This window comes from Diadema antillarum, unplaced genomic scaffold, assembly GCF_040938485.1.
Source record: "Diadema antillarum isolate AM-2024a unplaced genomic scaffold, OU_Dant_1.0 seq00000891_RagTag, whole genome shotgun sequence".
Lineage (NCBI taxonomy): Eukaryota > Metazoa > Echinodermata > Echinoidea > Diadematoida > Diadematidae > Diadema > Diadema antillarum.
The window spans coordinates 1,158,757-1,186,308 of NW_027271755.1; the positions used below are offsets into that span (position 1 = coordinate 1,158,757).

Consider the following 27,552-nt stretch of genomic DNA (forward strand, 5'->3'; position numbering starts at 1 on the left):
TTATGTTCAACATCTGCCAAGTTTATATTATGCCAATTTGTCTTGAAAGTATGACAAAGATTAGAATCATGCATCGGCAAATAGTCTAAAATTTTTAAAAAAATATGAAGTTGAATTGGGCAAATCATTAATATAGATGAGAAAAAGTGTTAGACCTAAAACAGATCCTTGAGGAACACCACACGAGATCAATTTATTTGAAGATATGCAGTCATTATAACATACAAATTGTTGCCTGTAGTCCTAAACCATTGTAAAGCTAAACCTCGGATTCCGTAATGTTCGTTGACCGCCATTCATCAGTACTGTTTGTAATTTGATTAATTAGATTTAAAAGTGAAAGTTTGGTACTGTATCCATGCCTGAATCCATATTGATGTTTATATAAAATTTCATATTTTTCCAAAAAATCTACAACTCGTTTATTGATTAACTTTTCAAAGAAGTTACTTATTATCGGTAAAATCGAAATTGGTCTATAATTATACCTGGATTACTTTTATCTCCTTTCTTAAAAATTGGCACTACCCTAGCTATTTTGAGCTTATTCGGAAAAATACCTCTTGAAAATGATAAATTTAGAATGCTAAAGGTTCACTGACGAATTCCTTTGCATCAACTAACATTCTAGCAGGTAAGTCATCCTACCCGCTTGCTTTAGACTGATCAAGAGTACAAATCATTTCGTTCACATCTGAACTTACAACTGGCAAGAAAAAGAATGTTTCTTGTTGATACGGACCGAGATGATTTGCAAAGTTGTCATTATTAATCTGAATTTTACTTGGTAAATTTTCACTTACGTTTACCAAAAAATCGTTGAAAGTGCTTACATATCTGTCGATGAAGTAACTTTTACATCTGACCCATCATTTCTTTCCTGACTAATTCATCAATTCTTGTGTTATTTTGCGAAGGTGTCTTTTTCAGAAGTTCATTTATAAGGTTCCAGGTTTTTGTTTTTGTTTTGCCGTTTTTTTTTTGAAATAATTTTCCACAGTAGGGCCTAGAGCTTTTTAGCTGTCCAAATTACTGAAGTCAGTGTGTTTCTAGATCTTTTAAATTTGTCAACATGTGCTGCATCAAACCCAGACTAGATGGTTTTTTGATATAAAACATGTTTTTTTTTCGTATGGATTTTGTTATCCATGGATTTGACCGTTCTTTGTTGAACTGGTGCATGTTTATTGCAGACCTCCAGGAATATAGTATAAAATAATTCATAAGCTTCATCAGGATCAGTACATTTAATAATACGCTGTACATAAATTGCTTTCCATTGCACAGAATTGCATTGAATTATACGCTGTTACGTCTTCTGAATTTGCCTTCGAAGCTTCGTCTTAGTGTGGGTCTATGTTTAGCGATGACATCATTTTCCATAATAGCATATAACATCGAGCTTTAACCACGTACCACCCAACTAAGATTTGAGGTAGAATTTGATGACAAATATGTAACAAATGATAAGATCCTGCTCATTATGAAGAGTTGACATGTTTATCAGTCCAAGATGATTGAAAAATCGGGGTTTGCTGCTGCTGCATAATTTTCTTGTTATTAAACACTGACCTGTCGAGCTGTCGACTCGAAAACGGGAAATACATCTGGCCGTAGTAGTATAGTATGCAGCATGCATTGTGAGAGCTAAACGCAAAGACAGGGGCCGATCGACGCACTCCCACACACACACTGCATACACGTCGCACTGCACACTAACATAGTCTTCGGTGATCTTGTAACACCTATCTGTATATGTGGGACCGTACACTGTATGTGAGATTTGACATTGTATTCAAGTTGTGAGATTCCAGTGACAGGGTCGCTGAGAAGATATTGAGTTGATGTGACTGAAACGAAACTGCGGCTTATGCATACGCACCAAACAACCGAAAGACAATCATGTCGTTCATGAGAACAAATCCTTTCACCTCGCCTGTTGGCCAGAGGATAGGTAAGTAAAGTGCTTTGACTGTTTCACGAAAGACAGCCGATGTTTTGATATGCCTGACAAATGTCAATCAGACCATTGCGGCCACTGCAGCACTGGCCTCAGTATACCACTGCACTGGCGATGGCCCGGGACACCTGTGCACAAACGTCTGCTGTGTTCAGTGTGGTAGCTGTGTGTGTGACTGTGAGAAAGCTTTTAGTGTCTGCCTGCAAGCCAGTTCTTGACCAAACTTCAGACGATCAAGTTTCTGTAAATCGATTATTATGAGTTCTACATTCAAAGTCTAGAATAGTCTAGACCTAGCCTAGTCAAATGTTAACTGGATGTCGATTGATCACGAGTCACACCACAGAACTACAAACAGAGTAAAAAAATAGACCCCAAAATAGGCAATATAAAGCTAAGCAAAGAAAGCAACTGTACAGTAGTAGTAACTACTAGAACCTAGACTAGTAGAACATAGTCTAGCTCTAGTTTCTACTCTTCTCTCTTCGCGCAATGAACACCAGCAGTGCAGTCCCTGTCTGGTTCTTGGGGTGTTTGACAGTATCTGCTTAAAATCATAGCAGAAGAAGGAAGAGTAGAGCATAGTATAGAGGATGGAGTAGCCAACATAGCACAGGGTCTGATTACCACGGTATGTCAAATATTATTATTATATTAACGTAAGATGTGTTCTGGGGTCGGGATCTCAACTCTATCCATGCTGTGAGTTATGAATACTTGATGACCCTTTTGGGGTAAATCTAAGCTCCTTATTCCAACTATGTACAGTCCACCATGTGGTGCATTTTTGTACTGTTTGGTAAAAACTATACACAGCCTTGCTGTACACAAGTGTCGGCATCTGGTCGGGATACTGTTTGGCAGGTCTTTTACTAGTTATGAATAGTGGCACTGTGCAACCACAAAATAAACTTGGTGCAGCTACAATGTAAAAAACAGCACTCCCCTTCTACCGGTACTACAAGTTCTACTGGAGCATGAGTTTCTGGAGACTGAATCTCCTGCCTGAAACTGTTTATAGCAGAGGTACATTTGATCCTATGGGTTCTAGAGTCCTACTGTAGTACTGGTACTTTATACTATTGGTACTCTAACACTGCATGGAGTTGAGATCACTAGCGAGCAAACAATGCAAGCATCAACAATGCCCCAGAAAAAGCAGTCCATAACACCTGTAGAACTCCAATATTACGGGTGCTGTTCGTTATTCTGCAGGTTCATTATTCCGAAGGTTCGTTGATCTGAAACACGCAAATTCTCTATACCTAGAGGTTCGTAAATCCGAAAATGAAAAAGGGTTCGTTAATCCGAAAATTTGTGGTGTTATTCCGAAGGTTCGTAATTCCGAAGATTCGTTAATCCGATAATGAAATTCGGAACAATGAACCTTTGGAATAACGAATCTTCGGAGTAAAGAGCCTTATTCGGAATAACGAACCTTTGGAATAACGAGCTGTAACCAATATTACACTGTGACCAGCCCGAACTGTGCAACTGAGCACCATAGTACACTGTACAATATAGCTAGGAGCTGAAGTGTATGATATAAAACTTTGGGTTCACAAAATAAAGGTGTGTCACATTCATTCACTAGCAAATGGCAGACACAAACTGAGTTTAATACCTCTTTATGATTAAAAATATCGATCATTTTTTATGAGATTTCAGTTTGTTTCAGTTGCATATAGCCCTACATGGCACTATGCTCAAATTCCAAACAGTCTTTATCTTTATAATAAACTACCGGGTACCTAATATTATCATTATGCTGTAGGTCGGGGTAGATCAGGGTTTTCTCTGTGCTCTTCATGTAAGGCACACAGCTTTGTAAGCCAAATGTTGCACACATTGTGAAACAGGGCACAGCAGCCTGTATTTTAATAGACCTAGCATATATCCTTCAAACTGGTATGAACTCTGTGCATTAATTGACACTTCTCACTTTCGTGATGGTGTTAAAATAACAGGGATAAATTTACATCTCACAGAAGAATTTCAATCCCAGTGGCGGATCCAGGCGAGCTCGAATGGAACGCACCCTCCCCCCCTCCCTGTATTTTTTGTGTTATTTAGAAAAAAAAAATAAGGGGTGGGGTGCGTGTGCCCCCCTCCCCTTTGATTTTGTAAAGGCGCCCCCTCTTTACGGAGTTCCTGGATCTGCCCCTGAATCCCATGTACTAAACTGACTATACAGTTGCAACAGGAGTATAATGGCAAGGCCATCTTATTTTTCTTGATTTGTGTACATAGAAAACATGGGGGGGGGGGCACCACTGACCCTTTACCCTCACCCTAAGAAACATTCCATGGCCCTAGCATACATTAACAGTATGTCTTCTGTATAAAGGAGGAAAATTCTTAATGTTTCTCTTGTCTTGAAAAGTGCCATTACTTCCTTCTCATTTGCTCAATGTGGTACTCTATGGAGAATACAGTTTACGCTCACAAAATCAGTTTGGGAAGTCCCAATTTGGAAAATATTTTACTTGTGAAATAAAGTTGATATGGTACACATAATTACATTAGGACCATCATTTGGTAGTTATGGATGCAAAATTGGTAGTGCACAATTTCCAAAAGAAATATGCTGAAATCAAAAGTAGAAGGTGAGAAAAAATGTTAAAAACATTTAGCAGATGCTACCAGGAGTATAATGGCAAGGCCATCTTATTTTTCTTGATTTGTGTACATAGAAAACAGGGGGGGGGGGCACCACTGACCCTTTACCCTCACCCTTAAGAAACATTCCAAGGCACTAGCATACATTAACAGTATGTCTTCTGTATAAAGGAGGAAAATTCTTAATGTTTCTCTTGTCTTGAAAAGTGCCATTACTTCCTTCTCATTTGCTCAATGTGGTACTCTATGGAGAATACAGTTTACGCTCACAAAATCAGTTTGGGAAGTCCCAATTTGGAAAATATTTTACTTGTGAAATAAAGTTGATATGGTACACATAATTACATTAGGACCATCATTTGGTAGTTATGGATGCAAAATTGGTAGTGCACAATTTCCAAAAGAAATATGCTGAAATCAAAAGTAGAAGGTGAGAAAAAATGTTAAAAACATTTAGCAGATGCTACCAGGAGTATAATGGCAAGGCCATCTTATTTTTCTTGATTTGTGTACATAGAAAACAGGGGGGGGGGGCACCACTGACCCTTTACCCTCACCCTTAGGAAACATTCCAAGGCACTAGCATACATTAACGGTATGTCTTCTGTATAAAGGAGGAAAATTCTTAATGTTTCTCTTGTCTTGAAAAGTGCCATTACTTCCTTCTCATTTGCTCAATGTGGTACTCTATGGAGAATACAGTTTACGCTCACAAAATCAGTTTGGGAAGTCCCAATTTGGAAAATATTTTACTTGTGAAATAAAGTTGATATGGTACACATAATTACATTAGGACCATCATTTGGTAGTTATGGATGCAAAATTGGTAGTGCACAATTTCCAAAAGAAATATGCTGAAATCAAAAGTAGAAGGTGAGAAAAAATGTTAAAAACATTTAGCAGATGCTACCAATGAGTTTCCATCAAACTTTTGTTGTAGTGTTTTATACTCTGGCAGAAGATAGAACAGCCTGCACTAACATATGCATGCTATACAACCTGTATGAATGAATGATATTTAAGCTTGCACACGGGATATTTCATCTCCTCATTAACCAGACGGACTTATGAAATCTTAAAATTTCCATGAGGCAGATAATATTAAAGAATGGATTGTGGAATTTTTGCAGTCTCTTTGGTTGAGAACTCTGCAAAGATGTTGCCAACCCTATGCTTTATATCAAATGATTGTACAGTACTTGTATGATCTCTGATGAGAGCCACTGTAGTGTAAACACATGTAAGAGTTTGAACACTTGTAGCACCAGTTTGTGTGCTAGATTTAACTGGGGATGATTAGCCATGCATCCAGTAAATTAACTGTGCATCCTGTACACAATGTATAATAATATATACTTAAATGTCTTACTATAGATATTTGATGTACAGCTAGCCATGCATTTAGTAATTGCCATGTGTTGGTAATTAACGCACACCAGGTCGAAAAAAGAAATTTGAACAAATTTGTCCACTGTTTAATACATATCCGATACGATGTCATCAGTAGGAGTAGTGTGCATTATGAGGTAACAGTGGAATCTTCTTGTGGTCTGAACCCCACTCACTTGAAATTCACAATTTGAGAGCTTTATATTAGAAGGTTGCTTCTAAAAGAAATAAATTTGTGCAATTATCTTAATTTCTTATTGATGCTTTTGACTGATGAATGTATCTGCCACTGGAAAGAACATCCATTTGGCAATTGCTTTGGAGTCAAATTCTGACTGATATCTTGACAATTTCCCCCATTCAAAAACCTTACTTCAATAAGCACAATATTCTCCTCACAACCTCAGCTACAATTTTGTACATCCAGACACAATTACACCTGTATATGTTACTTTATATTTTCAGTGCTGTAGTAAGTGTTTGATTTTTGAAACATACAACAAATACTTATAGAGCGTAGCCACGTCCAGCTTCTACATGTAAATAGTTGGAATTTTAAAGGCATTGCCTCAAACTTCAAATAAGAGATGTTTTCAACTGAGATTAATGACTCTAGACTAATTTTGAGCAGTTTATGCATCATACAGTAAATATGAAAAATTTTATTTAAAGAAAAGCATGACACACACAAAAAAAATGTGAAGATATAAAACTAGCATCTACAATGGAATGTCTGTCTGTGCAGTGCGTATTTTGTCCTTTAGACAGCTGCGGTCATGCTACGATGGGGAATGACTGGCTGTCTCAATGATTTGAAAATTGATAGTGATTAGAAATGATGATAATACAATTCATAAGAGGTCTACTATAGACATCTATTAATACAGATCACTAAGCACATGAATACAAAGCGAGGCATAGTTTTCAAACAGCCACACAAAAGCAATGATACTGCACTGACGTCCATCAATGCCCACTAAGGCTATGACAGCAAGCGTTTAAAAAGTACAACGTCTCAGTTTTGTTGGTACTACGACTATAAATATATGCAGGTACATAATGTACAATATGTTTGCACATCTGTCATAGCGTAAGAGACAGGAATGCATTGATCAAAAGTTAGTGCAACCATCTGTTCGTACCATTTGGAATGTTTGTGAGAACGTACTGTATACAATGTACAGTGTTATAGAAGTGGTGATATCCAAATTTCTATTTACACTGAAGATTAAACTTTGAAAATGTCTTCAAACTTTCAAAGTTTGGGTGAAAGTTCCTGAGCAGCCTTGCAAAATTTAGTAGAAGAAAAAACGCAAAATATACCGAAGTGTGATTTTTTTTTTAAACTTTGTTTCTAACTTTGCAGAGTTTGGTGCAAGTTGTCATGTGTGAGTTGCTCACTACAGAAACTTAGCAATTATCTCATGTGACTTTCGAAAGGACAGGTTTAGTACTGGAAAAGATGAACACTTCCCACTGGAGTATCAAAGGAAACCTTTCCATGTGGAGACAAGTCAAGCCCAAAATGCTGGAAAAGACACCTTTCCCCCTCTTGCCATTAGGTGTGTCTTCATCAGCCCAAAGTTTCAAAATAGCGCGCTAGTTTGCTGTTACGAAACTAGCCCGATGTCAAAATAGCGCACTATTTGTTTTGTGAAGATGCAAATTAATAGCACACTATTTGATCGGAAAATTTTCCCCCAAAGCTTAGGCTAGTTTGTGAACTAGCGCGCTAATTCGTTTGCATAGACTATCAGCCCAAAAATTTCATGATCCCACCATACATGCACTGGCTGGTGCACGTAAGCAACAGATGTTACAAACTGTTTCCTTCATTTTGCTTCCCGGCGAAGGCCGCGTCTGCTTATGACGGATAGGGTGTCCCGTAAACTGTCAATGTTGATACGATTTGCACACTAATATAACAGGATGGTAGAAAATAGACCTGAAAGCTCATTACAATGTATTGTGTGCACGATCGAGATCAACGTGACGAACATGAGTCGATCGTGCTTGTTACTATTCTGATACCTACTGTATACCTAAACGAGTGTCTGTACCAGTCTTTTGTGTATCGTACATACAGTGATACGGGAGATTTGCACAAGGAAATCCACTTTCGAACTGAAGAGTGATGCAAAGTACGCATTCCTTCAAATTTCGGGCTAATTTCCCCAAGCGGGCTGTTTTGAGCTGATGAAGATGCACATTCGCAATATCGGGCTATTTTCCCAGACTGCAAAATATCCCACTCATTTGAACTTCGGGCTGATGAAGACACACCCATTGTGTGTGTGTTTTTTTTTTTTTTTTTTTTTTTGGGGGGGGGGGGGTTCAGACCTTTGGGGCCTTACAGAGAATCTTGTCTTGTCTCAACATGGAAAGAAAAAAAAAGTAGTTTCCTCGATACCCCAGTGGGAATTGTTGTTCTCCATTAATACGGGTCTACAGTGCTCTTCTGAACTCCTTGATCAATCGTGAATGCAGATCTTATTTTGCGGGGCACAAATTTGTAAGCCAGTTACAATTGATTATATTGCAGGCTCTTATTAATTGTAAACAAATACACCAATGCTGCAATACACGTGTGTGTGATACTGTACGTATATCTTTTTTATTTGCGCGGGCACTGAGCAAAGCATTTCAAAAGTCATGTGAGAAAAATCACACAGTTTCTGCAGTGAACAATTTAAACATGAAACTTTGCGACATTAGAAAAATTGCACCCCACCGTGCATTTTTTTCTTGGGCATGATTTTCCAAGGTGGTCACTAGGCAAGTTTCACCCAAACTGTGCAAAATTAGCCCTGGACAAAAAATGCCAAGTTAAAACACCATGAATGGAAGGGCTGAAATATGGCAACTGTAAGTAAATGGGCCTATGATAGGCCATTATATAAGTCTGTCCATAAAGAGTTTCTTTGTGTACATGTACAGTATGTATTGATCAACACATCTAGTCAAAGCCTAATAGAGTTAGCTGTCTGAAAAGTACTAGCAACTAAGACAGTAGGCATGCTCACTTTTGAAATTTGACATATTTGATCTTAAAACTATTCAAAAAGTCTTAGATGTCCTTCGGGCAGAAAAACTTCACTTGTTTTGTGTTCAGTTATTTCAAAATGATGGACACCGGTTTGTAATGACAAAGAGTGTGTTTGCTCATATCTCGAAGTCTGCCTGTAACCTTTGAACAATCTGTTCTGTACGTCAAAAATTACCTTCCACATTTACACCACATTCCATGCATGCAGATACAGTGTCATCTGTTCACGTTTGTCCTCGATATCGTGATTTACTGTAAATGTGTTTCCATGCGATGTGGATTAAAACACTCTGTACCAAAGGCTCATGAATTTTCTTGAAGAAATTCTTTTAAACACAAAAACGTGTTTGCAATCACAGTGGAGGGGCTGTGCGAGATAGAAGATAGTAATGCCATAGTCTTGATTCTAGCCTGTCCATATCCCCCACCCCCAGGCACTCCTGTACTGGTATGTAGCCTGAATCATATGCATTTACAATCTAATATTGATTGCGATATTTTTCCAAGACTCATCTATCCCATTTCTCTCAGCAAAGTATTACACTGCTGCTAGCATCAGCAGTTAAACACACTTCTTGCTGTCTCAAGATAATTTCATATACACTGTAATAAAGGTAGTCTGTGAAGTAGACTAGATTGGATACACCCATTGGTGCAGGTTGGGGAATGACAGCATACCAACCTATGTACCTGTTTTCAAGTCTCATTTGTAATTATCTTACACCAGTCATACAGGCTTTTGTCCCATGTAAACAATGGTCCAGGGCAAATTACGAATGGGATATTTTTATCTAAAGGGGGGTGTCATGCAACTGGAAGAGCATGATTTTAGAAAAGCTTTTGCTGTACACACATATTCCATGTCTGATATCTAATATAAGGTTTGGTCACAGCAATATAAAGTGCATTGTACTGTATATATATTTTTTTATTTTGCGAATTTTGTGAGTCAGGTGCTATTTGCGAAATTAAAGACACGCAAAAATAATAACTGATCCCGATATGAATGTGACGCACACGTACATGCTTCTCCGTTCAGTATAGTACTCCACGATCGCGAATTTAACCATGGGGTCATAAATTATGGGCTGCAAAGTGTCTCATGGATTATTTTGTTATGAAATCAGTCATTTCGTCGATGAAAGAACCATTTCATTATTAACGAAATTATCATTTTGTCGACGAAATGTTCACGAAATTTTGTCATTTTGTTGCAAAATAATCATTGCAAAATGACTGATTCTGTAAGGAAATATTCCATGCGACACTTGGCGTTCCATAGTCTTTGTTCATGGTTTATACCATGGACAAGATTGTACCACCTTCATGAATTCGGGCCACAGTGTAACATACATTGTGCTATTAAACCTGTTAAAGATGGGCTGATTTTGCTACGACACGCATTTCCCATAGACACTTGCCCAAGTATACTCAGGAGTTGTCCTCATCAGATTAATTGTTGCTCCATTTCTAGCTTCAGTGACTTGGTGATATTTTCTTAGAATATTAGACCAAGGAGGTACTAGTACCTATACTGCCCTCAGATGTCCAGATTGCCCTCATTACTACGCTTTGTGAAAATGCTGCCAAATGTAAATAAATCCAAGGACATTTATTTCAATATCCCTCAGGGTCATTCAATGCACACACGGTGATATCAGTCTGCAGTAGAAATCTATTAAGCTAAGAATGGTGTATCACTTCCCAGTGAGTGTAGTGAGTAGTTGTAATGGGGAGCTATAAAAGTACACCAATGTATGGCGGAATTGAGCCCCAAAAGTCCCGATTATGACTTAATAAAGGTATTTGACATCTTAAATCACATGCTGTATATGATAATTTTTCAATAATTAATATTACAAAGTGAAGTGCACTGGTTCAGATGGCAACCATTCACTGAGATACAATAGGTTTAGAGTGTTGTGCATGGCTTGCTTGTTTTTATGGCGCAGTGGCAGTGGCTATATTTATATTTATATTTGTAGATGCTACATACCGGTATGTATAGTTATACATATCTATTTTATGTATATGTAATGTATGGCATACAGACATACAGCTGTATTTGATTACAATGGAAAATTGAAACAGATGCAGACAAGATGAAAATGAGGGAGACAGAAAGAGAGAGACAGACAGACAGAAAGAAAGAGAGACGGGGCAACAACAAAAAGGAAACAAAAACAAATCAGTCTCTAGTTTGTAGACCTTCAAGTCCCATAAAAGGATGGCATGGTATTGGTTTAGGTGAGCATTCAGCTTTCATCTTTTGTTGTGAGATATTGTGAAGTGTTACATTTCTAGGAGAGGAACTCAAAAGTTTATTTGATAAAAATGCGTTTTGAAATTGCTGAGATATCCAAAAACAAAAGTAAAGCAGAGTGATCCTAATAAAACATGGGTTACACCTTTTATTGAGTTTGCTTTGTTTGGGATATCTCGGACATTTCAAAACCAATTTTCATCTCATAAACATGGAATTCCTCTAAGTAGAATTATGATGCTCTTTCATATTTCATAAGAGGTTTCTCATTATCTTGAAAAAACAAAATCATCCTAAAAAAGTTAAAAACCTGAAGCCCCATCTCTTTCGAAACGAAACCATCCCTTTAAAAGTACAACAGTGTACATTACCTTGTGAATGCTTTATGGACAAGCTGGCATGCCACAGCTAATTGGTCTATGTGATTCTGTGCTGGTTTTTACTCTAAAGATATCACTACCAGCAACTTAGGGGAAATGTTTTATTGTATTGCTCGCTGTAATTTTTATTGTATTGTGAAATTCGTGCAATATCATCCTGCCACTAGAAGGGGAATATGGAAATAGGATCTGCAGGGTAGGTTCCACAGTTTAAGCAATGATTACATTTCTTTTTTATATCAATGGCTTTGTTTTTATGATATTTAAAAACATATGTTTCTTGGCAATCTACCAATGGCAATGCCTACCTGGCTAGTGCACATATAAAATTCTTCAACGTCTGTAGTTCATTATGCTTATACATGTAGCCGTAATAAAATTCATCAGAATCGTTTTGATTGTAAATTTCAAAATGAATGTCACATATATATATGTATTATGTAGACTGTGTTATAGAAGAAGAAAATTCATACAGTCATCACAAGTCTGACTCTGAATCGGGTTTTAATGTGTTGACATGTGAATTGTGAATTGAATTGGCAATAGCCATTTCTCGTCAATAGTTGTACAGTGTAGCTCATAAGTGAGGGCTGTAACTATAACTGATAGTTAGTATTTAAAGTGAAGTACAAATGAAACCCTGCATCACAAAACCAACAAAAATTCGCCATACATGGATTTTCAGTTTAGGACAGATTCTGGAAGAGCAGACTCCAAGCTTTGAAATGATGTACGTATCTCAATGCAATTGGACTTCCCTATCCATTTAATGGGGGGAAAATACACACCCTTAAGAAGTGCATACTGAAATAAGAGGCTTTGAAGTTTAGGGTGTTATTCAAGTCTTCAGATAATCTCACTAAGCTGTGCTCTGTGCAAGCAAGAGAACATAGAGTGGGGTGTAAAAGTCCAGGGCAACCACAGTGAAGGGATAAACAGATCAAGCTGAAATTTTGCACACTCTTTTGGTCATGACCCTACCAACTTTCAAAGCAGTTAGCATTATCTGTTCAAAAGTTATTAAAGTTGAAAGTGAAGAGAGTGTAATGGGTTTTTGAGAAAAAAAAACAGAGCCTCTGAAAAATACCTTATCACACTTCTCCAAAAAAAGAATAGTGTTCCATAAAGACAAATATGATCCCAAATGTACACATTATGTAAAAGAAGCATTGCACAAGATTTTCAGAAAATTCTGTATACTGAAAACTGACTAGGATTGTCCATATTTTCACTCATAATGAGTCCTCACGTAAAATCTTGGCATGTAACGTTTTGCTGGTTTTGTGATGCACGGTCACAAATCATGTACAGTATGGTCTGTGTTATCAACATTTCCTGCACTATGTGTTTTGAAATTTAGGGGCATGCTACATCTTGTATGGATTAATCTGTGGTGTGTCATAATGATGCATATATTGACATAATTTAATATATTATATATATTATATTATGTATATATAATATTACATATATAATTGTCAATATCATGTTTGTTTTAGTTGAAGATCGTTCTTGATAATGAAGGCAATTTCAGTATCATTGTTATCATCATTAACATGCTGGATCATCATCATTATTATTGTTGCTTCGTGTATATCACTGTTACTAGGAGTGTAGTAATGACTGTTGTTACTGTCCATTTCAACATCATTAGCATCAGTGTTCTGTATTCTTGAAAACTAAAGTACAGTACTGCACTTTTGAAAATCAGGTACTCTGCTTTATAAATCAGGTAATCAATGCTCTGCTAGGCACTATACCCAGTTAATGGAGAGTATTGTATTGATCATTGTAGGTGGGCTTTTTTAAAAATATTTTCATTGAACAATAGATAACATATCTGTACAAAAAGGTTATGAATACACTTGAAATGGAACAATTCAAAACGGAACGAAAATAATTTCATTAGAAAAATGATGATAATAATTTGTTGTTGTTGTTGTTCTTTGTCTTTGATCAGAGAGGGCCACCAGTGAGAGCCAAGCCTCAGAGGATTGGGGTCTGATCATGGAAATCACAGACATCATCAATGAAACAGATGAAGGGTGAGTACACATACACTTACCCCCTGGGCAATTCCACGGTAACTGACGCTACGCGTAAGGATTTTCATGAAATTGTTTATGTTGTAGTTTTGTGAATGAAAGCACCTGGGGCTTGTAATTAGCATTGATGAATGAGTTCATGAGAATGAAGAAATAGGTGGAAAGTTTTTCTCTCAAACTGCATTTCTCATCACATAGCAAGTGAAAATGTGTCGGTAACTGACGTTACGGAAAAAGGACATGGGAAATTATGGAGTAGATTTAAATGGAAATATCTCATGTCCCTGACTTCTAAACTTTATGTGCTTTATATGGCAATATACCTTGGTTCTTGGGAACAGGTGTGCAAAATAATGTGCACTTTAGATATTTCCTTTTAGCACCATGCCAATTTCAATGAAGGCATGACGGTAACTGACGTTACGTAACTGACGTTACGCTTACATTTGCTATAGGGTTTACACATGGAAAATCATGATTAGGAATAGTTTTGTGATATCTTATAATTCTGACCTTTCAGAGTGATTTGTTTGATATGGAATCATAGCTTGGTTCACCAATTACAAATACCCAAATGAAATGAAACATTAGTCCATTTTCTTTGTGTTTAATGAAAACTTAAAGGGAAACATGTCAGTAACTGACGTTACGTAACTGACGTTACATATACTTTTGCTATGGGATTTACAAAGAACTAACTTATTTAACAGGTTATTATACTGCTGCAGTATACCAGTAACAATCCGAGGCATTTACTTAGCAACAAATTAAAACAAAATCTAAAGGCACAAATGGGGTGGGGCCCTTAGGGGGCAAGCTCCCCCCCCCCCCCATGCCATAGCACAGTTGAGCAAAAATAATGTAAATGCACCAGAGGATATTTCTTGACATTTATCTTAAGATTGAAATTTTATTCAACAGTTATGATTACACAGAGCCATTTAGATTCAGCAGTTCCAAGTATCTAATATTGACATAACTAAGGGGTTTTTTTGGTTTTTTTTTTATGAACAGGAAAGTTTCTATCTAGAGTACCCCACCCATAATGCCCTGCAGTACTACACAAAACACAGATATTTTTGTGTGTGAAAAAAAAAACCATATCTTTCAGGTCATGGGGAAAAACACATACAAATAAAAGTATTTAAGTGAAATCCACTGTGATATATTCTTTCTTCTTTTCTTTATTTTACTCCTTCTCCCTCAAGGCATTGTTAGGGTCACAAATAACAAAATGATCTCCATTATCAATAATGATTTATATGATTAGTGTTACACTTTTAATATTTTTTCTGTGAAGAAGAAGCATGCTTTTTTGGTCAAAGGGGCATTTGTTTATTCCTTGCTTGAAGGAATGTAATTGTTTTTCTTTTCCTTTTCACTGGTATATCAAGGCTTGCAAATACATCCCAGATACCAAGAAATAGGACTTTGCAATGAAAGAATTTTAAGATCAATATAAACGAATCTTCCTGTTCATAATTATCATGTATTACACAAATGTCCCTGCATGAATGAAATAAAGTAATCAACAAATATGAACAGTTTTTTTATTTTACTCTAGAATCACCTCTCACTTTGAGCAACATTATTGTTAAACGTTGAGCAACATCAGTGTTAGTTTCAAACAGTAATGACAGTACATGCCTTATGTCAGGCCTGCTTATGTACCATTTCAAGATGTGCCATATTAACTAAACCAAACATATAAGTGCAAGTGAAGAAATATATCTCTTCCTGCATTTGCATTGAGGTAGAAACTTCACTAAGCTTCCAGAAAAAAAAAGAAGAAAAATGCTAGCAAAAGTAGTCATTAGTAAAGATTATGAAACTGTTGGTATACAGCTGTACACAAGCTTTTTAATAGAAAAAGGTGGTTACCATGCAACCACATAATTGATTAGGCCTACAAATTTGGTAGCTTTATCGTCCCGTAGGACTGTGAATGTACTGTATAGTAATTTGAGTGCATTATATATTGCATGTGGTAAACCTAAACTTCCAGATGATTTAACCTTAAACTTGTGCTGAACCGAAAATCAAAAGCTAAAGCCCCCTCCACCAAAAAAATATAAATAAATGAATAAGATAAAATGAACCACAAAAAATGTATCCATGGACATACAGTGTACCATGGTGATGACATCATTCCCTATCAAAGGGATTGCTGCTCTTTGTTGATAACCTTTGACTTCCCAGGTGTATTGAATGGCCTAAAGTCAAAAAATTTGCCTAAGTTATAATTACTGTCATGGTAACTGACGTTACATACTGGTATATGACGTTTCGGTAACTGACGTTACACATTTTGATGTGTTAATTTGACTCTCCAGTATGCCAAGTATCCTTATTTTCTGGTATTGAAAGGAAGGCATACGGGCATACATTAGAAATCCTAAGTTACATCATACAGCTCACTTTCTTTGATGAATAAAGTTAAAAATTCCTTGTTTTTGGTAACTGACGTTACATCCATCATTGTCAAACTAATTAAAAGTTTTTATGAAATTCTTTAACGCAACCAGCTTTTTCTTTCTATCATGTGGTAAAAGACATGTCTGGTAACTGCATACATATAAAAGATTGTTGTTTAGAGTACTAGTAAAGTGGATATACAGAGGGTAAATTATGTGACAATACACTCTTTCTCACCATTGAGTTATAGGCATATTTTGGCAGCCATTTTGAAAATCAAAATGGCCGCTTTTATTGAAAAAAATACTGATTCTTAAAACTTCAACTCAAGTATTGTCTGAAAATGTATGGTGTTTGAAACAAATATCATTTTGAATTTTCGGCATCTGTGTCCTACATACCGTGGAATTGCCCCCCTGTTCAAATGCAAGCCAGTTTATGCCAATACTTGATAAAGAAGCAGTGTACAAAGAATTATCGTATAGCCTACAGACCGTTCAGATGCTACAGTGTGTAATCTTGACCATTCTGAAAAACATTGTATAGATGTGCAGTTTCTCACTGCGCATGCTGTTATGGTCATGAGTGAGAGCTGTGGGGTCACCTTTTGTGCGTGCTTCCATTAAGCCCCGCCTAGGTCTATCTATGGTCGCCGTATGTTCAGGCACATAATGGACATGATAGAATGCTGATTCGTTATCGAGTTCTAGTTCGAAATGATGCTCTAACTGTCGTTTCACTATATGTCGTTTCATTACATTGTTTCACTTTACATCGTTTCATTAGCATTCAGACGTATAAATTCATGAGTCACCTGTGCACAGCTAGCTGGTTAAAACATATTACGTACGTTTCAGAAACCATGTTATATACAGTCAGACCATTAAGTAATGTTACTCCCGCACGCACTGCGCACGGGGCCGCTTCGTGCGGTTGCGTGCAGGTTCGTGCGATTTCGCATGGGTGCGTATGGCTCCGTGCGCCCCCGTATGCGCCCGTGCGTAGTCGTGTGCCCGCGTGCGGATCTGTACGTCCGCGTGCGGATCCGAACGCCTGCGTACGAATCTGTACGGCCGCGTACGGATCCACCGCATGAAGCAGCCCCATGTGCAGTGCGTGCGGGAGTAACATAACTTAATGGTCTGACTGTATCTGTGATTTTGTGCTTTTTTTACTACTTGGTATTCATGGGTAGTGCTTTATATGGTAGAGAAATGAAATACAACTAGTTTAATTAAGCCCTTTGTTTTTTATACTACTAGTGACAATTGTTTGTTTCAGTTGCAGACTTTGAAAAGCCTCTCTATAGCTGAATTTAGAACTGATTCTCAAATTGGCAACACTTTTTAGCTTTAGATGTTTCTGTATCCATTTCAAATTGGCAATTTTTGGCTTTTTTTCTCTGATTTTGTGCAGATTCAATGAACTACACCAGTTCAACTGAATCTTTTTTTTTCAGTATTTATAAGGCTTTTTTTGATGAAATTCAGAGGTGCTAATTTGATGATGACAACATGAACATAATTATTTGCAAGTATTTCTTGGAATGTGGTGGAACAATAGCCGCGTTCGAGCTTTCAAAAGTAAACCAAAGCAAAATCGATCCAATGCATACTGTGCCATACTATGCCAAATTTGGAGCATTCAAGCACTCTGTGAAGAAAGCATACCTCGTGAGTTATTTTTAGTGAGGGTCACACAATTTTTTAGTGGTGGGGTCATTCACCTGGCACACTTCTGCTACATACATTTCTCGAACTCGTCCCAAACAAAGGAATGAACCCTTTGCATTATGATGTACCATTTTTTTGTGTGTGTTATGCACATTCTTCGCATGTCAACTCCTGGTACAGTTTTTGTATGCTTTTAATAGAGCACATCGGGAAGTGGTTCACTTTTGGCTCAGTTTACTGTAAAAGTGGGTATTTTTGCGCAACTAATTTTTCGCGCTCAGCGGGGTAAGAAGAGTTTCACATGTTTTTAATTCCGCGGAATCAAGACATCAACTACAATGTACTAGAACATATGGCAAGCAAAAATTCTTTGCGTGCTTTTATTTTCGTGCTAGTTTCGGGTTGCATGAAATGTGCGAAAATTTAAACACCGCGAAAAATTTCCACTTTTACAGTAGTGCGGAATGGAACATTTTAGAAGCATTCGAGAGCGTGCCTCTGTCGTGGGTGTGATGCGATAAAGTGCGCCTTAGGAGAGGGCTGAAACGCACACAATGACATTCTGTTGGAGGTAAAGTCAAAGTCGGTGGAGAAGAATGAGTCTATGAGATAGCCAGCCGAAATTACCTGTAACCCTCTGTGTGCTTTGAGTGTCAATTGGCATAGAAAAGCCCCATAGCATTGTACACACTGTCCAAAGTCCCTGGCATGGAAAGGGTTACTACATTGTAGTTACATGTAGTCTGCTTTCCCTGCTGTGGCCACTGTGAACAGGCCAGATTGTACTCACAAATGCTTCCAATGATGGCAACTGCAGAGTGATGGAATTTGAATTGGCTCTCTGCTGCCGATGACTAAACGTGTCGGATGTTCATGCACTGGCATCTGCCCTTGCTGATATTCTCATCCAATTCAAAGAATTTGTGCTTGCCCTGTTGAGGAGTTTTAATGGGAGTTGTGTAGTCTCCCCTATGATGTATTTTATGAAATATATCCAAATGGCAATGAAGTTGTCACAGCTTTCAATTATAATGGCAGTTGTTATGATTGATTTCAAAAAAAAAAAAATGACCAGTACAACTGAATGTTATACATGCCATTTATTTAGTGAATTGAGATTTGTTTGGCAATTTGGCAAGTGGTTGAATTTTCAATCGAGAACCATAGTGACGAACTGAGAAATTAGTCATCCCTTTTCAGGAGAAATGATATGAGTGATTTCCCGCAGTGGAGACAATATACAGCACATTTGTGTTACAGGAGGCGTTTTTTTAAATTTTATTTGTGTGTGTGTTGTTAATTTCCAGAATGTCGGTAAAAATCACAAAATCACAAAATACAGTCAACTCCCATTATATCAAAGTCCTCAGAACCAGTGGTTTCCTGGAATGTAAAATATCAAAATTTTGACATCTTTGAAGGCTTCCGTGGTGGTAGAACGTTGGGTGGTAGAAGGCTTCACAGTGCACCACGTATTCTTTCTGGAGTATGTGAGTGGCCCTGAAAAGGGCCTACCCAATCCCGACGTTTCGGCAAGCATGTTCTCGCCGTTCGGTTTGTTAAAGCGAACAGTAAATTGTATAAAAATAGATCTGTATAGATGAAAATTTGGGGACCTGAATTTTTAATGCATTGTTACGAGAATTTTGTTATAATCGTGTTCATTGTTTTGGTAAAACGGGAGTGCACTGCATATACTGCATAAATACAGACTTACCAATATTTCTCTTATGAAATTTGACCCGCACGATGAATTACAAAAGTACCTGGCCATAGCCTTTGCCGATCTGCCTCATCCATACATGAAATACATTGAAGACAATACTGTTAACTGCTTTTCAGCGTTTATTGATTCATTATTCAATTTGAATACTGTGGCATGCAGCTGTTTTCTTATATTCTTGTTTTAATCAGGTGACCGTTCTCACAAAAGTAAAGTAGATTTATGTTTTAGCCCTAAATACTGTAGCTGACATTTGAGTAGCTATCCATACAATTTATGCATGTTGTTCTTGTGTGTCTGGTATCAACTGAAATAATTATTTTATCTATTGTCCCCACCTGAAACTGCCAAGAGCTGTTACATTCATTGCGATGGAGGCGATTGCCCTTAATTGCTGTTGTGGCTATAGAGCCTTGCTGTCTCGTCTCCCAGATGATTCTATGCAAATCACGTCATGTAAGCAGCCTTGAGGAGCATTGTCATGGCAACCATGAGCCTTTTGAGACAGCACCTCGTATGAATGTATGTAAGCCGGCTAAAAGTGCTCAAAGAGGAAGAAATATATTGCAGTCGCATTGAGAGTATCGGCAGGTGTTGTGTAAGATTGTTCAACTCCGCTTGTTGATATGCCACACCCTGAAAGAGTTGGGTTATAATACCAACAGGTCTGTGGTGTACTTCCATTACATTACATTACATCAGTCACTGAGCCTGTGTGGATGTTTTAGTAGTGGATGATAATCAAATTCTAACATTCTACCTTTTCTTTTTGTGTGTGTGTGGATCTATGATCACCTGTCAGTGCCAAGGATGCAATCAAAGCATTGAAGAAGAGGTTATTTGGCAACAAGAAATGGAAGGAAGTTATGTTCAGTCTGACGGTGAGTATTCTTTGCCGTACAATCTCTACATCGTGGATGAGTGTATCTTGACAGTGTACATGGTATGTTTAAGTTGTCATTTTAGTTGTCTCCCCTATCTAATGTACAGAGACATCCAAAACATATATATTAGAAAAGGTCACGTTTGTAGCAGTTTTCTTTTATTTGGGTAAAATAACAAACAGGCATATTTTTCTTTTAAGTACACTATAGTAACACAATGAGCAATGAGCAGATTAAGATCTCTTTGCAGGATTCAACCTAACTCAATGTTAATAGCATTTATTTGTTGATCACTGGGGCACATAAAATGTTGCTTTTGGTAGAAAAAATTCCCCCAACATATATTCCAAAAGAACCTGGCAGGTACGTTGTATTAAAATGGGTGTAGATCTAATATTTGCATTTGAGTACATCTATCCCAACATGAAAATATGTAATTGACAGCTTGACCTGACCTTGTTGCAGAAGGCTCCTCTTAAAGGCAGTTTACCATTTGCAGATGAAACAAAAACTCAATTGTAGTACTTCAGAATAGTTCAGAAATGTGAGCTAGGGATAGAAACAACCCGTGTAAAAAAGTTCATCAGTATAATCGATGTTGAGTATTGTATTTGTAATATGCGGTATAGATACAAAATGTGAACAACAGTTATAATAAAACTGTTTCTAAACTAAACCATGATCTACATTTATGGTTTAGTGAGAAAAATAGTGATATCTCCTTGTATTTTAGGCTTCATTGAGAATTTTTATATGATAGGATGTTTTGTGATACAACCAACCTACACATACATTGTATATGCGTCAAATGTGATAACTTAAACATTTTTCAAATCACTGCTCCCAATGGTAAACAGTACCTTTAACAGTGCTAATTACTTGGGATTTGCACTGTCTACATGTATAATTTCATATTTTCTGAAAATTTGCTCGTTTCTCCTGCATCATCGAAGACATGCACATTCCTATCTAACTCCTTCCCTAGCGTGCAAGGGTATTTCTGCCTTATTCAAAAGTAGCACTGGTGTGTAGTTATTGCATATCAATGCCCTGCCATTGAATTATTATGGGCAGTTAGTTGGCCTAATTCTCTTTATTATTAGAGCGCGTATTAATAGATACATGCAGTGAGAATTACACGAGGCACAAGAAGAGGTCATAGTAACAGACTTTTGAGAAGATGGATGTTATGTTTTTAATTTTTAGTGGGTGAGTCACAGACGCGTTTCCTGCTTGATTAAGATTACAGATTGGTATCCAGGCATTATTTTCCCCCTCTCATCGTAGTGGCATGTGTGTGTGTGTGGTGGCGAGGCGAGGGGGAATGAGGGTAGGGGTGTGGTGTGGGGGTTGGGGGAGGGGGCTGGGGGCTGGGGTGGTGTTGAGAAGATTGGAGGGATAATGGGAGAGAGATGTGCATTGTATTTAAATTATTGTAGGTAGAATCCCAAACATTTGTTCTAATAATAAATATGAAAATTACCCTGCAGACATTGCAATGGAGATTTCAAAGCAGAAGTTTTTTATGGTCTAGATTACTTTTCTTGTGTTTCCACATTTGTACATGGTCAATAGCACAATCAGGGTATGCAATTGTGTAGCAGGGCAAAAATGAAAAAACTGGGTGAAAATGCTTTTTTTGTTGTTTGTTGTAGCTGAGTGTTCAAATTTTCATTTCATGTAAAGAAAGAGTCAAAATTTTGCATTAAACTGCACATAAATTAGCATTTAAATTAGGGGTGTCGAATTACATTGAAATGACTAATATATTGGAAAAATTCATTTAAAAAAAGGAGAATGTTTTTTTCATCTGATATTGCTGTTAGATATTCCTGATAAATATCCCTTTCATTCACCACCAGCACATAGCCATGACATATCACAAAATATGAATGAATTTCATATTTTCACTTCTCGAAATGGATGATCAATTTTGTAGGCATTATTTTGAATTCAAATAAAACCACTTTTACATATTTTATCATATTTCACTTTTGCCAAAGAGTGAAGAGGCGAAACTTTCAGGAATAGGTAACAGACATACAGTGGCCATTATTACAAATTTTTATGAAATTAGGGCTGGTACTTTGGAAAATATTATATTTTTCATCAAAAAATTATCTGTACAGTTTGACCTTGAATGTGCGCTCAGTGTTTGGATCAATTCTCATATTTGTAAACACAGATAGAAGAATGAATGTGAGATTTATGATGACTTGAGTTGATATCCAAGCTGTGACACTCAAACAATGACATATTAAGCCAAAATACTATGTTTTTGCTTATGATATCTTAAGAAATTGAACAAGCATTGAAATATGAACACTGAACACTTATCATATGACCTTCATGCAGTATAACATGGGCGTGTATCGCACTTTTTTATGCTCAGCAATTTGTAAAAATATAGAAAAATAAGTTCCTATTGCTCAAATTTGCTAAAGTTTTCACACAATAGATTTCTACATGTACAATTCATGGTTAAAAAAACGAGGATATTCAATAAGGGGAAAAGATTCAAATTAGGATATACATGTGTATCTCACTGAAAATACTGAAAAACGGCTGCACTTATTTTACTCAGCATTTGAAAATGGCTCAAAACTCAAAACTGGCTGAACATTTATTGGCAAACAGCGCACCATATTGTAGTGTGTCTTCAGTACTTTCAGGAAAAGCAGAAATATAAGCTGTTTCTCCATGTATAGCTGTACAGCATGGGTTAAAAGGTCACAATGTCAGAAAAATAAGCCAGCATTACACTCCTACCAGGATGGGACTTCAGACCTTATAACTTTCTCCAGCTGAAAGAACCACTGTTTTTTATTGCATGCAAGCAATGCCAGGAAAAAATCCATTAATTTGATACCAAACACATAGGGGTAGACTTAAAATATGGACCTCAAATCTTGATTTTACGTAAGTTGTAAAACGCTTTTTTTGACGCATTACGTGGGTTTTGGGGGGACTTTTTTGGTAATTAATCTTTGATAATTAACAGTAAATGAGAAGAAATTAGCTATTGTCTTACCACATGTGATTACTGATGTCTTGGCATGCTGCATGTGAATTTTTAAGTCAGTTGGTGCATTCCTTTAGAAGTTACAATTTTTTAAAGTGAGAAAGTCATGATTGCATACCCTGATTGTGCTTATCACCACATATGTTTCTTTTTGACACCAATAGAGGATTGTGTAAGTTGTAGTTCCCCTAGATGCAAAGGCTGTCTGATGAGAAGGCAAAATCTAAGCAAAAAAAAAAAAATAAAAATAAAAAGAATAATCAACAGGAAGAAGATATTCTAATGATGTTATGGTAACCTTCTTCAGGGCTTTCAATGGCATTTAGCAAGAGCTGAAATGCATAGCATATCACCATATCAAGGATTCAGTACTTGCTCTACGTTGCGAATGCATACATTTCCGTAGAAAAGATAGACATACTGTAGTCCAATCATAGCTTTAAATTAGTTCTGCCTCATATTCAAACAACCCCAATCTTCTCTTATGTTGTGATGAGAAACATCATTTGCATTTAAACTGAAAACTAAACCTGCTTTAATTGCACGCTATCGTTATTTTAGTGTGCCATTTGCATCTCAAAAAAAGAATGATGCGACAGATATTGTTCAGCCATGACAACTGTCAAGCAGAGTTGAAACTTGAAGATGGTTTCAGGAGTCTTGCCATACACGGCATGTTTCTCCTCGTACATGAGGAGATCATGTGGTTTATGCCAGCGTAATTAACCTATCAAACCTTTCAAAGTCTTTTCACAGACGTCTCTATCATTTTATGAAATATTGGGGGGGGGGGGATCTGGAATAGAAATTAGATCACTGTAGCGTGAAATGATAGCCCCATTTGGCAACATGATTAGTATTTAAAGATATTTAATGTGTGGTGTGTGGTATAACATCTACTTGTAATGATATTCTGTTAATCGTTTCATGATAGCATACTGCACAGTTTTTCAAGGTGACCTTTAGAGGGTTCAAGCTAATGAATGCTATTCTCATACCAGATGGTACCTCTGCGTCTAATTAACAAACTTAGTTATACAAAGTCTGTATTTGGTATAGACTTATTTTAATTGAAAGAGAAAATGCATTATTGAGTATGTGAAGTTACATGATTTCAGAATCGTGCAACTGTGGATCTTAAAGGTGATATCGAAAGGGGTAATTTTTTGTAGTTTAAAACCAGAACAACAGAATAGGATGTTAGTGTGAAGCCCTTGAACAACAACAACAACAACAACAACAAACAAACAAACAAAGTAAGCAATTTCCCATCTTACAGTACCAAAGTAATGATGTCATACTCATTTGTTTGTATAACTTGGAAGCAGGTGTGCGCATAAACACTAGGGCCAGGTAAGGTTGTTTAAAACCAGTTTCCATGGCGATGACTGGTTGTGACATCAAACTTTGGTACTCTTTACACTTCTCTTTACACTTCTCTTTACACATATCATGGATGAGGCAATATTCCTGTCTCCATGGAAACAGAAGTATTGCCTTGTCTTGTACACATTGAGAGATGTGTCTATAGGCAACATTTTGGCTTCTTATCGATTTATCACATATAGCAGGCAACTTGTATAATCAGAGTTTAAAAGCACGAGATATATTATGTTGCATTAATTTGAAAAATCCTCCTTGTCATGAAAATATAAAGGTATGCAGTTTTATATCCCTTTATGAAATATATATGAATACATAACTGTAAGAGTGGTTATTTTCTCAGAGTAATTTATCTTGCTTGTCTGGGCGAGATGAATTTCGTGTGTTTTCAGTTCTGTGGAATCAAGATACATGTATACTAGTTAAACATCTGACGTTCAAAAATATTGGCATGTTTTTATTTTCACGCTGGTTTCTGCTCGCGGGAAATATACAAACATTTCCACTTATACAGTATGTACCCACATACAGGTGTGTACATGTGGGTACATACACATACATACACATACACATACACATACACATACACATACACATACACATACACATACACATACATACATACACATAGATGAATTCTGTCGACAAGATTTTCATAATACTTCTGTTCTTCTCCAAATCAAACCCAAAGGTCCTGGAGACGTGTGTTAAAAACTGCCAGCATCGCTTCCATGTTCTGGTCTGCAAACAGGAGTTCTGCAAGGAGCTGGTGAAGGTCATCCAGCCCAGCCAGAACCCACCGACCATCGTCCAGGTCAGTAACCTCTACCTGTCTCCTATTGGTCACCACTTTTTTACAGGTCCTAGCTGTGCTTGAACACTGTCGCAACTGATTGACAAATTGCCCTACATCAAAAAGAATTTCATGAATTTGAATAATTATGCAGTACCCACTGCATGCTATAAGGATTAGAACCAACACTTGCTGTCAGGCGAAAGCTCAGTGATCTAGTGGAGATGACGCCTGTCCGGTGATCAAGAGGTTGTAGGTTTGAATCCTACTCGAGTAGGTACGCCCATGAATTTTATTCATGGCTACTACTAAAATGCTGATCAATACAGTGCTTATTTACGTTGATGTAGGGCAAATTGTCAATCAGTTGCAATTAAAACTTCTCGATGGAAGAATTTCATGAATTTGAACACTGTCACTATCTGTTTCCACCCATTGGCCCCGCCCCAGGGGCAGACCTCACTCTGTGAGCTGAAAACACAATGCTGCATGAGTTCAAAGAGCATAAGACAAGCCTGTGAACTTCAGATGGTGTTACCATTATATTGCCCTATAAATGAATATCTTGAAACACTTTCAATTTTCTGTCGTTCTTGTACATTTTTGATTTTTTTTTTTCACATTTGGAGATTATTACTGATAAAATGGGATTTTGCCTCAGTGAAACAGTTTGTCATACATTTCAGGGAATGCATTTCTTTATGCGTGAGTTATGCCTTCCAGGACATCTCCTAGTGACTAAAAAATGCAAAGCAAAAAAACAAACAAAAACAAAACAGCAGCAACAACAACAAAGACAACAAAATTGTCCCCCATCAGGACGCCCCAGAGAATGACCCCCGAGGTGGACCCAGCCATGAGCAGACCGCCACCAACCAGACAGGTAGATATAAGGGGGGGGGGGATGTGAGGGGGGGGAAACGGGATGTGAGGGTAGGGGGAGGGGGATAGGGAATATGAGGGGAGTGGGGAGGGTGGAATGTGAGAGGGAGGGGGAATGTGAGGGGAGTTTGAAAGGGACGTGAGAGGGAGGGGGAGGGGATTTAAGGGGGAGGTGGAATGTGAGGGGTAGGGTGGGACAGATTTTCTCGTGGGGTGTGTGTGTGAGCGCTCTCCTAAAGCACATCACACAATACTGTCCTGTAGTCATTATAGAGCGCTTTGATGTTCCCGAAGTGTTTAATCCCCATGGCATACTAACGAGCAGCAACAGTCACTACGTTAACCCGTTAAGGACGAGTCCGAAGTATACTCGGGCAGGCTTCTATGGGAAATGTGTGTTATAGCAAAATCAAACCGTCCTCAATGGGTTAAGAGGGCACACACAAAAGTTCATGATACTGTAAAACCAGAAATATTTTACAGCATGAAACTTTTGCGAATCGGAGCTGACTGACTTTTGCGTGGCATGAAACTTTCGCAAATTATCACTTGGCATTCAGTGCATTGTGTAAGAAAAAAAACAAAAAACACGGTGCATGCACTTTAATTTGGTGAATCCTGGCTCCATGCAAAGTTCGCGAAAGTTTCAAGCACAGGGAAATTTCTGGTTTTACTGTACCGGTAGTCCCTTTGCAAGAAATGTCACCTTCCAGCACTCCTTCTCCCCAGACTCCATGGGCGTCTGGAACTCTTTGCCCCAGGAGGTAGAGGGCTGTACAAATCTGGACCATTTCCAGCGAGATGTGCAGCATATCCAACTCCGCCAGTAATAGGAGAGCAACAGACTGCTTTTTTACCTGCGCAAGCATTGCACATAGAGTAGCCTTTTATATCTTGACACAAGAAAATCATATTTTTTGCAACTTATCATTGTATTTGTGTTTTCCAGAATGTGATACCTGTGGTGCTTGAGTACCAACAGAAAGGTTAAAGAATATTTTCTCATGTTTCATTCATTTTTTTCGACAACTGTTTAAGCTTGGCAAATGGAATTTTGTTAAAGTCATGAATCAGG

The 27,552-nt window shown here is 37.5% G+C and overlaps 1 protein-coding gene across 1 annotated transcript in view; it reads left to right on the forward strand.

Moving 5' to 3' along the window:
• The first annotated feature begins 1,748 nt into the window (after positions 1–1,748).
• Positions 1,749–27,552, forward strand: part of LOC139740954 (TOM1-like protein 2) — a 48,831-nt gene continuing 23,027 nt past the window's right edge. The window contains exons 1-5 of the mRNA XM_071651541.1: positions 1,749–1,954; positions 13,618–13,702; positions 20,316–20,394; positions 25,494–25,644; positions 26,378–26,478. Coding sequence (XP_071507642.1) covers positions 1,903–1,954; positions 13,618–13,702; positions 20,316–20,394; positions 25,494–25,644; positions 26,378–26,478 — 468 coding nt within the window. The 5' untranslated portion in view covers positions 1,749–1,902. The remainder of the gene's footprint in view (positions 1,955–13,617; positions 13,703–20,315; positions 20,395–25,493; positions 25,645–26,377; positions 26,479–27,552) is intronic.